The sequence below is a fragment of the Arachis stenosperma genome, chromosome 8, assembly GCF_014773155.1.
Source record: "Arachis stenosperma cultivar V10309 chromosome 8, arast.V10309.gnm1.PFL2, whole genome shotgun sequence".
Taxonomy (NCBI): Eukaryota; Viridiplantae; Streptophyta; class Magnoliopsida; order Fabales; family Fabaceae; genus Arachis; species Arachis stenosperma.
The window spans coordinates 20,168,321-20,182,453 of record NC_080384.1 but is presented as its reverse complement, the minus strand read 5'-3'; the positions used below and the strand labels follow the sequence as shown (position 1 = coordinate 20,182,453).

The window sequence follows — 14,133 nt, the reverse complement described above, 5'->3', positions numbered from 1 at the left end:
AACTACGTACTGAACTGGACTTTTTAATTGTGATAATTGAAACTTTTTAACTCAATTTATTTCTTAAAAAAATTTTAAAACTCTTAAGTGAAACTAGGATTAGGATTTTCAAGACTTCTTAAAAAATAAATTGAAATAAAAATTTCAATTAACACATTATTAGATAACTCTTAGAGAATTTAATGTGGTCGTTTTCATCTCATTTCAACAGGCCATTAATTATTTTATAATGAAAATAAGGTCAAGAACTAACGTAAATTACAAATATTAAATTTTAGACTAAATTAAATAAATCAAAATCTTAGATATTTTAGAAATTAAGTTGAATATTAACTCAAAAAATAATAATCTTATATATACACGCACTAAATTAATTATCAAATTAATTATTTGTATAAAATATATATTAAAATATAAAATATTTAATAAAAAAATATAAAATAAATATATAATAATTAATTTAGTAATTATTTTTATATGCAATAACATTTAAAAAAAAATAAATTATGGACCAAAAAAATTGGAATATTTGAGGGCTATAAATGGGTATGGGGCATGTATAGAGCCGACAAAAAGAAAGACGTAGGATTAGAAGGAAATAGAAGATGAGTGTCTCACTATCATCGCTTTCTCCTATAGGATCAACGCATTTATTTTGATTGCTCTTAAACTTGTTATTAAACTAAACCATTATAATCTTAATCTACTTTTTTATTCTTTTTTTTTTAATTATATTCCTCCTTATTTTCGTTTTCGTTCGTTCCTCCAATGGTTTTGGGCTTCAAACTTTGAATTTGAAAAAACCACGAAGAAAGTATCGATTTTGAATGGAGGAAGGGTACCCCACAAGCAAGTTTAAGACGGTGTGTGTCTTCTGCGGCAGCAACTCCGGCAACCGTGAAGTCTTCAGCGACGCTGCGATTCAATTAGGCAATGAACTGGTACACCATTTTCTCTTATTCTATTCCCCAATGTGGCAACTTCTCTGTTTTCCATTCTTTTCTGTTTATGCATACCTTGTGTTTGTCGTTTGGAAACCGTTGTATTCTTTCAATGCTGATATGCAGCAAAGAGCACTTTTTTTTCTTTTATGCTATTTTGGGGTAGGTTTGTAGTCACATGTCTGTTTTTCTTTATATAAGCTAACAACTTTGTATAGATGCATTTATTGCTCTGCACGAGAACAGTGGTATGTATAAACTTGTTGCTAGTTGCTAACTTTACATGTATTTGATGTGAATTAAATCATTAATTACAGGTTAAGCGGAATATAGACTTGGTGTATGGTGGGGGCAGTGTTGGATTAATGGGCTTAATATCTCAGAGGGTGTATGATGGAGGATGCCATGTTCTAGGGTATGCCTAAAAGAACTTCCTTTTGTAGTGTTTGCTATTGCTTCTTTAGTTGTGTAGTTTCACTGATATGTTCTCACATTGTCTCATACACAGGATCATTCCAAAAGCTCTAATGCCTCTTGAGGTATTTGTTTTATTTTTCTGTCCATATACATTTACTTAATCAACTTTAATACTTGTTTATTTCCTTGGGATTTTTATGGTGATTATTTGATTGCCATTTATTAAAGCTAAGCCTTTTCCAAAGACTTAGTTTAGGAATTTCTCTTCTTGCTTTGTGGCAGGACTGGTGAAATTTGGTGGGTTGTGATAATTGTTAGTTTCTTTGTAAGTTGTTGTTGGTTAATTTGACAGATATCAGGTGAAACAGTGGGTGAAGTAAGAATTGTTTCTGATATGCATGAGCGTAAAGCTGCAATGTCTCAAGAAGCTGATGCATTTGTTGCTCTCCCTGGTAGCTAGTTACCTTAACCTCTATAAGTCTTTTGAAAAATAATTGATGGTTATATGTATTATTGTTTGTGAATGCTACTAGAGGTGTTCTTAAATATGCTTAAACTTGCTTTATTTTTTTGGTGTTTTGGATTATCTTACTAACTACTTAGGAGGATATGGAACCATGGAAGAGCTGTTGGAAATGATAACTTGGGCCCAACTTGGGATTCATAAAAAACCGGTGAGCTATCTTTATTTTTTGTACACAGCTAGCCTATTGTTTTCCACTGTATAGTATAAAAAATCCTTAGTATATTAATCAAATTTTTAACTTGATATCTTCACAGGTTGGTCTACTGAATGTTGATGGTTACTATAACTGTTTGCTTGCACTATTTGACAATGGTGTTAAAGAAGGATTCATTAAGCCGGGTGCGCGAAATATAGTTGTTTCTGCTCCATCAGCCAAAGAACTTATGATGAAGATGGAGGTGTAACTTCAACTTGCCAATTTTCAAAGGATGCATTAGATATGTATACATGCAAATTTGCATTCAAATTTTTTAAATGATGTCTTTTAAATCAAGAAAAAAAAAGGGCTTAAGAATCTGACTCATCTTTGTTGTTTGGTATATCATATTAGGACATGATAATAATTTGCAGTCAATTTGGTTTTGTTTTGTTTAAGTGTTGTCATTCAATGCCTAAATAAAGCATTCACATATGACTCTTAGCATATATTCTCATCTCATGCATTGTCAAAAAAAATAAAAGACTGTACCATATTTGTTGATTGGGACATGGCTTCTTTTTCTTCCCCAAACACTTTGCCGTGTGTTTGTTGTCAATTTGGACTTTGATGCTCTTGTGTTGGCACTTTCAAACATGAGTAATAATAGGCTTATTGGACATTTGGGTTTTTCAGAATCTCCAAATGAGTTGAGTGTTTTTTTTTTTAAAAAAAGAAAAGAAAAATTAGGACATTAGAAATGTTCAATATATATTGCTAACTCCCTCCTCTCTTTTTTTTTTTTTTTTCCTTTTTCAGCAATATACTCCTTCACATGAGCATGTTGCCCCTCATGAGAGCTGGGAGATGAAGCAATTAGGTAATTATCCAGGACAAGAAAACTCAGAGTGAAAGGTTTAATCATTGTTATTAATGATGGAAACTGTAAAGGGTTTTTCTCCAAAATTGATTTGTGATGTGATTCTTCATCATTTAAGGTGTATACAACAGATGGGGCCATAAATATTGCTATGTTACTATATGCACTAATTTGGTTTCTCTTCTGGAGTGCTAGTATGTGTCTGCTTTTGCACCTTTGCATCATTTACATATTGAATGGTCAATGGAATTATGAATCACTACTGTGACATAGTCTTATCTGATTTTTTACCTCGCTCATTAAAGGCAAAAGTACTTTAAAATTGAAAGAGATGATAAGCATTTCTTGAGCAGAATGTCACTTGTGCGATGCAGGGTGGCTCCACTATGTAGTGCCTTAATTAGACAAGATAGTTGAATTGAGGACAGCCTAGACTTTTTATTCCAACCTTCACACTTTTATAATTTCATTTCAGGTGCCATCAAAGGGGAATTTAAAGCTTATTCTCTTTTTTCCTTTTTTTTAACTAATTTAGTTCAAGTGTCATTTCAAGGGTGAATGCCTTTCAAAAATTTTAATTTAAAACTTTAGGATAATTCTAAATTACGTAATAAATTATTTTTCTACCCTTTCTCCCTACTGATCTAATACTTTGCACAGAGGAAAACTGTGCAATTTGATTGAACAATCTCCTATATGGAGTTCAAAAAAAAAAAAAAAAAAAAACACATACATGGTTTGGGCGTGACAGGATATGGGACCATTGTGCAATCAATCCTCTATCTAATATATCATGAACAAATCATACTAAGTGTATTTCAAAAATTAATTACTAAATTAACTAAATGTATAGATTATATACAACAAAGTATTATTCTACTATATAGAATCGGCTATACGGATCAAACTGACGCTATTAAGTCTTATCATGTATTATATCTACAATAAGATTATTAATAAATAATTTTTTTTTTATCACCTCGTATATGATCTTTTTAGGTTTTTTTATCATTCGTCATCTCTTTACTTTTTATCTCATCTACTTTCTTAACGGGATATTTTGTTTATTTTCTTTTTACATGTATAAGCCACCTGAGATGAGATTCTATTATCTTTTTTACAATAGACATTACTCTCACTTCTCTCTTATATTTTCATTCCTTATTTTGTTTATATGTGAATGGCCGCTCATCTATTTTAGCATCCTCGTCTTTACTATACTTATGTTTATGCTATTGCTAACCCATTGTCGTCTAACATTCCGTTTCATACAACATAATCGGTTTAATAGCATGGGATAAGATTTTTCTTTAAGTTTTTACGGTACTTTTTGTCGCATATAAAAAATTAGACGCATTCTACTATTTTGACTAGTTTACTTGTATCCAACGTTTTACATTCTCTTCAATTTCTCCATTATTATTTATAGATTACATGTTTAAATAAAAAATACATATTAAAAATAAATTAAATAATACAAATTTATACAAATATATAATAGCTTATTTGTTTGGTGATTTTTTTTTTGGGTATATGCATAAACAATTTTGGGATGAGCATGTTTGAGAATTGAGAGGGGTAACTGCATGCATGGGAGATGGATTCTCAAGGTTACGGTTGTTTCCATCTGATCAGTAGTCATTCCATAACAATTACTTGGCTCCTCCACCGTTGTCTTTTCCAGGTCCCAAGGGGTAATAATAATAAAACAATATTCTATGACCAAGAAAATTGATTTTTTTGTTAAGAAAAATTTTTCAACTAAATTTATAGTTATCAATTTTTAAGTTATTGGACCAACTTGATTGATCTTAGTTATCAAATAACTTAATCATGCAGCATCACCGATATATTAATATTTACTATTTAGCCAATTCTAAATACTAAAAACTAAATTCTAAATTTTAAATTTGGGTAAAGTATTAAATTGGTCTCTTACGTTTGGACGTAATTCTGTTTTAGACTTTTAGTTCTTAAGGTTTAAAGTGCCTTATTTGAATTCAAAAAAATTTCATTTAGCTTTAATGTAATCTACCGTGAGGTCAAAGTTAAATAATTAACGAAATATCCTACATAACAACAGTATAAGAACAAGATCGATAATCTGGAGAACAAGTACAAGTTTTAGAGGCACAATATCAACCGTGGATGCATCAATATATTTATTTATCATTCTCTTTAGTTTTATAGAAAATATTTCATTTAAATTGCAAGAAAAATGATAAATAAATGTATTGATGCATCCACAGTTGATTTTGTACCTCTAGAGCTTGTGCTTGTTCTCCAGATTGTCGACATTGTTCTTGTACTGCTACCATATAGGACATTCCGTTATTTATATAACTTTGATCCACAATTGGACTACATTAAAATTAAATGAAACTTTTTTGGATTCAAATAGGACATTTTAAACCTTAAGGACCAAAACAGGATTACGCTCAAACGTAAGGGACCAATTTAATACTTTATCCTTTAAATTTTAAATTCTAAGTTTAGTGTTGAATTTGTCGAACTTATTTTTTATGATAAATTTAAAAATTATTTATTTTTATATTTTTTAAATTAAATATTAATATTTATCATTTTTTAATAAATTAGACAACTATATATAAGCAGCATAAAAAGCACAGTACAAAAATATGGGCAAAGAGTGTCACTACCATAACCATAACATGAGGCCTTACTGCCAGTTACCATTGGCCCAGGTCACGACTCACGAGTGATGATGACTCTGTGGTTGCTTCAGTAACCAGTAGTCTGAGGTTGTTTTTGCACTATGAACTTTTTCTCACTACAACTCTACAAGTGATTCCCGAGTCCCTAGTCTTTGTCATGGTGGACCAACTGATTTGCTTTCTTCACAGTGGAGAAAATTCTATGGCTCCTTCTTCTCTTCAGAACTGGTCATGAAAATATGTTACACAAAATGATGTACAATGCTTATACGTGACATTTTTTAGTCTAACCTCAAGTCTAAGATATCTAATATCTTAGTATCCTAGTCTTCGCTCGAAATTAAAAAGGTATTGAAGCATCTTTTCTTTTTTATATATAGGGTTATAGAAAGATGAAACTCCTCAAGTCAATAATAAAAAACATTGAGAGTTCATGTAAGCTCCATATCATTATTCAATTGGGGCTTTCGTAGCACGATGGAATTTTCTTTCTTCTTTTCTCAATGGCGTGTTTGTTTTCTCTCTTTTATTTCTTTAAATTGCTATTAGTTGTGACGGCTTTCTTGGCTATGCTATGCATATACAATATTTGAGTAAAATTAACACAAGGTGACATGAGGAATCAACGAAAAACTCTACCTTAAATTGTGTTAGCTAGAAGGAATGATCCTTGAAAATTCATGCCCTCTGATGAAGGAACCAACTATACACAAAATCAACCTACCAAGACAACCCCCACCTCCCATCTTTCTTTTTTTTCTTGTTGGGAATGGATGAAGGATCATTTTCCAGCTAACTTCAAATCAAGCTTTTTCTTTTGAAGCTGATGATAGTAAATGATTCAAGGTTGCTGCTTGAACGACAGCAGTTGGGCTTGGTTCCTTGATACGGGATGTCCCGACTCTTCGAGTGCCATAATTCTTAAAGCGGCGCGAAGGAACTCTAAGAAATCTCACCAGCCTTTTTGAACCCACGAGTAAAACCACGCCAACAATGATAAGCAGCCTGCAGCAAAATGTTTTGGATTAACTTGCTTCTGGTTTAAGAACATGAATATTCACATATTGGGAGAAATAAGAAATACAAGATTATTGATGAGTTATCTATGTAAAGTGATTCAACCTAAACAGAAAAGAAACTTGGACAAGAGATTAACTGAAACAAGAAGTGCTTGTAATAAACAATAAAACTAATGTTAGTTCTAGCAAATGAAATGACGAACTCTGAAAGACCTTGGAATGTAAGGGGGAAAAAAGCACAAAGCAATAAGGCAGACAACTTATATTACCATCCAAGAAGAAGTGCGAAACGAGCTTTTGGGGCCGAAGGGAGTCGCTCGCCTAAAGCAAGCATCCCAGCAAGTACACCAGTCAAAATTGATGCCACAGCTGCACATGTAGAAACTATAATAGCCCTCCCATGCTTTAGGCCGCGTGTCTACATGGTGAATAAAATAAATGTTAGACAGTTATGCAAATCCGAAAATGGCAATGCAACACTTAGACGTGTGTCTAGACATTTTGACTGAAATTAACACTCATAGGTTGAATTCAAATGTCAATTAAGCTTAAAATGTGTAAGGATTTTGCACAAAGTAGATGGCACAAAAGATATCTTCAGAATACCTGGTAGAATAAGCCTGCACCACTAAAGAATACACTGATGATGATGCACATAGGAACCAACAGGCTGGGGAAACCTTGCTCCAGGAATAAAAATCCCATCTTCGAAATTACAGAAGCCATCCTGCATTTAAAGGGTTTACAATGATCAAGTTGTATTTGCTAGCATAATGTAGTAACCCCCAATAGAAAATAACAATTCTAATTGAAACCAAGTCTAGACTTCGCTAATGAAAATTTCAAGATATTTTAGATTCTTAAAAATAAACAGATGATTTTGGTTTCTCTTTTTTATATATATTTAGTTTCTAGAAGAACTTGTATCCTACTATCACCATTATTCTCTAAAAAGTAACAGTATAAACAGAAGGGAAGTAACAGTACCCGAACAGAATTCCAGATTCCAAGCCATATATGATTTCCTCAACAACATCATATTCCATCTGTAAGAATTAAGAATGTAAAGTCATGCATGGGTAAAAATGACAACAAAGATATTTAAATCACCAAAGGGATAGAAGAGGTTATTTTTGATAAAATATCAATTGTAGAAGAGTTCAACATTGTTATCTAAATTAGTAAGTGACTAAATCAAATACTTTGTCTAATGAGGCAATATATAATCTGGATGTCAATGTTTCTCACACTAATATTGCATCAAAATTTAGTTCTATAAATAAAGAAAAAAAAAACATGTGAATTTGAAGCTTCTAGAAAAGAAAAAGGTAAATTTAAAAGGTAATATCATGATGACAAAAAATAAATTACCATCTCTTGTTCTCTGCGATGACGTTTGCATATACGAAGCCATGCATTAAGTAGTATCTGCATAAGTGTTTCCAACAATTAACATAACGACTACATTTGGAAGCTAGTAATATTACTTTGTTGTGTTGTGCAGACATCATAACAAAATGCATTTGGAATTTCCAACATACTACAATAATGCCGTCTTGTTGGCTTCGAGGAAATTCAGTGCTTAGTGGAAAAATCATTTCAAACACAAATGTTAAAAATAAGATGATGCATAAGGCAGGGTACCTACAAACAAGATGAAAACGACAAATACCAGCCACGGTATACGTAAAATGGATAGAGCAGAAGCCTCTTGCTCCTCACCTCCAGCACCAACTCCTAAATTTTGAAAAGCATATCATAGTTAAAATATTGGACATGAATCACATGTGATAAAACAAAACATTTGATGAATTGAATCCAGTAACTGATAGCAAACTTAATTTTATCAGCATTCGGATAACATAAATGAGGAATTTGAAACTTACATTACCTATTGTGCCAAAACCTGCCAAGGTAATGCCAACCCAATCAACAACATTCATGACTTCCTTAAGATAAAAATGCGAAAAGATCGAAAGAATGGCCAATCCACTGCCAGAAACTGGTTGGATAACAGAGACCTATTTGGGAAAACACCACCATATTTTATCAACTTGAGGAACCTCAGAACAGGATTAATAAGAGCATGCATTATACACAACAGTATGGTAATAAGAAATAACCCCCTGAAATTCAGAGTCATACTTTCAATTGAAGAAAACTTCTCTTATAGGTATTGGTATTTTTCACTTACAGGAGCTAGAGAAAGTGCCCTTAACATCAACAGTGCCCCAATTATGTCCATAAGAAAACCTATCAACCAGGTTTTGTTTGAAGCATATGCCTTTATGACCTGCAAAAACCGAAGAGCAATGTTAATCGCTTTTAATCAGTGACTCCCTGTGGTTGCATAAGCTTGCATGAAAATTTAAACAAAAAAAAAAGGGATCTTGAAATTCAATTCCCTCTGTTCAACTTTTCAGTTTCACCATTCCAAAAGAAACTAACAACGCAAAATTGTAATGTTTTCGAGCTACGGCGAATTGAGAGAGAGAGAAAAAAAAAATGTGCATGCAAATGTTTGAAATGATATTGGTAATGAAAAAGAAAACAGAAGAAAAAAAAGGTGAAATTTTGAAAGGGAAGAAAGAAAGGGACCTTGAGCTTGAAAGAGAGAGGGGGGAGAATGAGTGTGCCCTTCTTCTGAAGGATCTTGCCGACGTTGTTGCCGGCGGTGGCAACCACCGTCAAAACAATAGATTCCCACATCTCTCTTCTTCTTCAGCCCTTTTGCCCCTTTTCCTTTCTCTGCTCTCTGCAAAGTGCAAACCTCTCTCTGCTTCGCTTTGTTTCATTGACTTGCCTTATTAATTTATGGATTTAATTTAAGATGAAAACTTAGGTGTACTCTCATGATTTGATTAAATTTTTATTTAATGGTTCTTAGTGTGAATTAGAACAAAATTTTCACTTTCAATTAATTACGTTTTTTTAATAAAATATAGACATAGATGTGAATATAAAATTATGTTTTTAGTCCCTATTCCTATTAGTACCAAAATAGATGTTTTCAATTTTTTCTTTTTAATTATTGTTGTAAAATATATTTTTTATTATATATTTTAAAAAAAAATAAGTGAGAAAACAATTTAATATTATAAAATCATATTTAACAATATTAATTGAAATAAAAAATTAAAAGGATTAATTTCCTATTCGAATAATCATAATTTGGTAATTTCATTTGATTTTTTCCTTTTTAAAAAAATTGTTTGTTAAAGAAAAAATAAACTAGTTGAATTACATTTTATCGTTCACATTTAATATATATATATATATATATATATATATATATATATATATATATATATATAGAATATTGTTACATTACTAGTCAAATTTATTATTTTTTTAAATATTTAACTAATATTAAATTCGAAATTCTGATAGTATAAAATAAGATATTGATCTAATAGAATTTAATTTTAAAAATTTTACATAGACATCGAGTTAAAATGTTAAATCATAAATGTAAGATTTTTTCTGAAATAAAATATTTTTTTATGTTTCCAGAAAAATAATTTTTTTAAGAAAGTGTCACACACAATTGAACAACTCATTTTTTCTGAGTTTTTAAGAGTAGATATTCTAACAAAACTAATGTAAAACACTGTAAAAGTATAAAAATATAATATCATTCTTTTATACGATTTGTTTTTGTGTACTCTTTAAATGGAGATGACCATAGTGTCATTGCTGTTATCACTGGCGGTATTGAAGAAGCTATATTTATTATCTATCCAATATTCATCAACTCTTCAACTTCTTTTGTCACCTAAATCAAACTAGATTTTGTTAGAATTAAGAGTTTTAGTCATAATATATCTTCTTCTCAAATTAGAAGCACAGAAGCCTTGAAATTCATTGTACGTTTTTTGTCAAAAAATAAAATTGGATTTTAGGATATAATACCATAATTATTTTTCAGTGGAAATAAAAATTTTTTATTTTATTCCAAAAAAATCCGTTAAATTGAGGACAAAATAAAAAAGTTTTTTCTTTTAAAATAAAATCTTTTTTATTCATTTGTTTATTCTAAGAAAATAGAAGAGAAAATAAGAATGTAAATTTTTTTTTGTCAATAGAAATGTGTTTGATTTGTGTTTTTATTTTTTATTTTTTATTTTTAGTATCTTTTGTTTTTAAAATTTTATAGAAAAAAATAAAAATAAAATTTTATTGTTTTCACTATTTTTTGTTTTTCTTTTACAAAATTTAAAAATTAAAAAATAAAAAATTAAAAAAACACAAATCAAACACATCCTAAATTATTATTTTACCTTTTTTGCTTTGAAAAGAAAATAAAGATTAGAATTATAAATTCATCCTGTATACGTTTTAAAAGATAAATATATCTATTTAAAAAATATAAAACTCTAACTACTATACAAATTCTTATGAGAATTTTTATTGCACTATCCTAAAAATGAGATTAAATTATATTATGGTTATTATTTGTTAAATCTAAAATTTTCAATTTATTTTGAAATAAAAATTTACTTATATATTATATTATTTTTAAAATAAAATATTTTAATCAAAATGTCATTAAAAAGATAACAAACTTAGTATAGTTTATTAAATTCAATTTCCATATACTATCAGTATAAAAAAAAAATTACACCGACATCTAATCAAATGCGAGATTTTCATTTGATTTAGTTCGATTTTATTATGCATGACATGAATGATATATTGAATATTATGTTTCATGTAACATATTAGGAACGAAATCGCTAACTGGCTACGACAAGTGGAATTTCAATTGGTAGAAAATACTGGAAACTGCTAATGATTAGCATGCATGGAAAAGCACTATCACCCTATTATTTGCTCTTCAAACTCTACAAATACTTAGGCATCTTTTGTTTTTTAGAATATAATAAGATGAGACATTAAAAATAAGATATAAATAATAAAAATATAAAATTTTATATTATTATATTTTATTTAATAATAAATTAAAATAAATTATAAAAATTTATTTTTTTATTTTTTTATTTAAAAAATTTAATTATAAAAAATTAACAAAAATAATAAAAAAATAAAAAATAAATTCTATTTTTTATTAGTGTTTTTATATTTTTTTATTAAAATAAATATAAAATATATTAATTCAATATTTTAAGATACATTATCTTTATCTATATTTTTTTTTATTAAACATAATTTTATATCTTATATTTCTATTTAAATGTCCTGTCTTTGAAAATAGACACACTCTTATTTCTTAATTTTGAGTGACGAGGCACACAAAGTCACAAACTTTAGCCCCAAAGTGGCCATGACATTTTTGCTTGTTTGGTAAGGATTAAAGAAATGGTGGGATTTGTAAGTGTCGCGCAATTTTCTTGAATATTTTTTTTTTTTGATAAAAAATAAATAAAGAAATGGTCTTATTTACATTATCATTTATCTTGCCTATTTATGTTGTATTCTGTTCCAATCTATTGCTTACTAGTTACTTTTATATTTTTAAAAAAAAAATAAATAAGTCCCTGACTTTTTATTCTAATTTTTTTTTGGACTGATGAGTGAAAGGATAGTTTCAAAAACTAGACAAATAAGCCCTCTCTTTCAAAACTACATCGTTTCACGTTCAGCCTTAATTATTAAATTAATTGTGTTTTTTCGTATAGGCAGGTGGTAAGAAATTCTACCTGCATCAACAATAACTACCAATAGAACATCATCAACTTCAAGAAGAAGCGTCAGTGGAGTAAAACAAGAAAATTCAGTTTCAAGCTCAATTCCGTGTGTTGTGCACGTTGGAGACTTAAATGACGGTGTCGCCCCGAGATGCTTCTGTGGAGTTTATGCAATAATTTATATGTCAAGGACGATTAGCAACGCGAACAGAATCTTCTTGATTTGCCCATTCTATAAGGTAAGATAAAAAGTTTGGGAATCTTGATTTGAAATGGTTTTAGATAGTACATAATTTTGGAGATTTTGGCGGGGAAAAGCAACCGCATTGCAAGTTTTTTGTTTGGGTGATGAGCATCTTGCTAGAATTAGAAGCAACAGTTGCATCTCTGATAAAAAATATTTGGGTGAAAAAGATGTTGAAGTTGTTGAAGAGGAAGAGGAATTGGATCATAGGATAGCTGTTCTGGAGGAGGTTACTGCTTTAGAGAAGAAAAAAATCCATTAACTTGTTGTATTGGTATAATTGTATGTGTTGTTTGTGTTGCTTTTTATGTATGTAATGCTTGAGAAATGAATTCTAGATATCAGAATAGAAAAATGGATTTTGTTCTAGATTTTTGTTGTGTATTGAAACATGCCATTTAGGTAATTTATGTATCTTGTAATCTAAATTCAATTCAAGTTGTGATATCAGTATGCGGTTAAAGTTATGTTTTCAATATCTAAAAAAATATTGAAACGTTTGAAGAAAATAAGTTTAAAAGTTGCATACATAAACACATAACATAGATCAAAAGTTATATAAATAAGTTTGTCACAGTCAAATTTCTTAAAAATTGTCCAAAAAGAACAAGTCTCTCAAAGTGTATAGTTTTATAAAGCTTAACATCACAAAAGTAAACCTCAAACACATAACAAGTTTGCCACAGTCAAGTTTCCTAAAAACTATTACAAAGTATAGTGGGATGTCTAAGATGATATAGTTCTTCACTTCTTTGGATTAATGGAGGGTGGATTAGGGATAAATTTGAACAATCTAGTTGTAACTGTGCTTGCTACTGCCAATGTCTCCTTGGTAACTGCTACTTGGTCCTTGGATGACTTGAGATAGTTGTGGACCAAGTAGAGCACTTCGAGATTGAGGGAGAGACACTTATTTGTCTAGTTTTTTAAACTACTATTCCATTCATCAATTCATTTGTGCGCCCGTGACGCCAGATCATCAAAATAGGAGCTATATCAGACTTTGTTGTTGGATTTGATGAAGACATTTGCACGGAGAGACTCATCCGTCCAAATTTTATAAAGTTCAGAAATTTAAAAGCATTTTCAAATGGTTGAAAACAAAAATATTTGTGGAACAAAAGATCAAAAAACCTATTTATGATTTTCTCATATTTTTAAAATGGGATAGAAGTCTAGATGCCCTTAACAACAATACAAATGATTAATAATTAAGTGGAATCAGAATCTCGTATTGGCACAATAAAAAAGAATAGTCTTTTGAGTTCAACTCTGTTTCATGAACTAGAAACACATTCTAAATAGAAAATTATTACTATTTTGATTTCATTGTATAACAAGCATTTTATAAACACCACAAGATGTCTTTTGAAAGTTGTTTCTCAAATTTAGGTGCAGTCGACTTTACGTGAAGTTGATAATTGAAAACCGTTAGATAATTTAACTGGTTTGATTAAATTTTTATCTAACGATACTCGGCTATCAACTTCACATAAAGTTGACTGTATTTGAGTTTTCAGCTACAATCTATTTAGCTGAAAGCAAAACCTGCCTAAATATGCATTCAATAGGTCAATTTCATAAGGTGAAGCACCTTCTGGAAACCACGTTGAACCAATGGTAAAAACTAACAAGAGTCAAAAGGCA

General features: G+C 29.9%; 2 protein-coding genes across 4 annotated transcripts; one reads left to right on the top strand and one right to left on the bottom strand.

The window, feature by feature from the left end:
• The first annotated feature begins 581 nt into the window (after window positions 1-581).
• Window positions 582-3,084, top strand: LOC130944290 (cytokinin riboside 5'-monophosphate phosphoribohydrolase LOG8). The gene is made up of 7 exons (XM_057872556.1): window positions 582-941; window positions 1,259-1,356; window positions 1,450-1,480; window positions 1,711-1,810; window positions 1,962-2,032; window positions 2,139-2,282; window positions 2,840-3,084. Exons 1-7 carry the CDS (start codon window positions 828-830, stop codon window positions 2,930-2,932), a joined length of 651 nt encoding a protein of 216 aa, XP_057728539.1. The 5' UTR covers window positions 582-827; the 3' UTR covers window positions 2,933-3,084.
• A 962-nt stretch (window positions 3,085-4,046) lies between these two features.
• LOC130944289 (probable magnesium transporter NIPA9) lies at window positions 4,047-9,424 on the bottom strand. Of its 3 annotated transcripts, none has more exons than XM_057872555.1 (10): window positions 9,193-9,424; window positions 8,789-8,887; window positions 8,486-8,615; window positions 8,267-8,331; window positions 7,966-8,022; window positions 7,582-7,640; window positions 7,201-7,321; window positions 6,864-7,012; window positions 6,215-6,580; window positions 4,047-5,800 (listed from the first exon to the last, which is right to left on the bottom strand). In XM_057872555.1, the coding sequence occupies exons 1-9, from the start codon at window positions 9,301-9,303 to the stop codon at window positions 6,379-6,381; spliced, it is 993 nt and encodes a 330-aa protein (XP_057728538.1). In that variant the 5' UTR covers window positions 9,304-9,424; the 3' UTR covers window positions 4,047-5,800; window positions 6,215-6,378. The 3 variants fall into 3 exon arrangements, with proteins under 3 accessions (XP_057728538.1, XP_057728535.1, XP_057728537.1); XM_057872552.1 differs by having other exon boundaries at window positions 4,051-5,800; window positions 8,243-8,331; XM_057872554.1 differs by lacking the exon at window positions 4,047-5,800 and having other exon boundaries at window positions 5,842-6,580; window positions 8,243-8,331.
• Window positions 9,425-14,133: the final 4,709 nt, after the last annotated feature.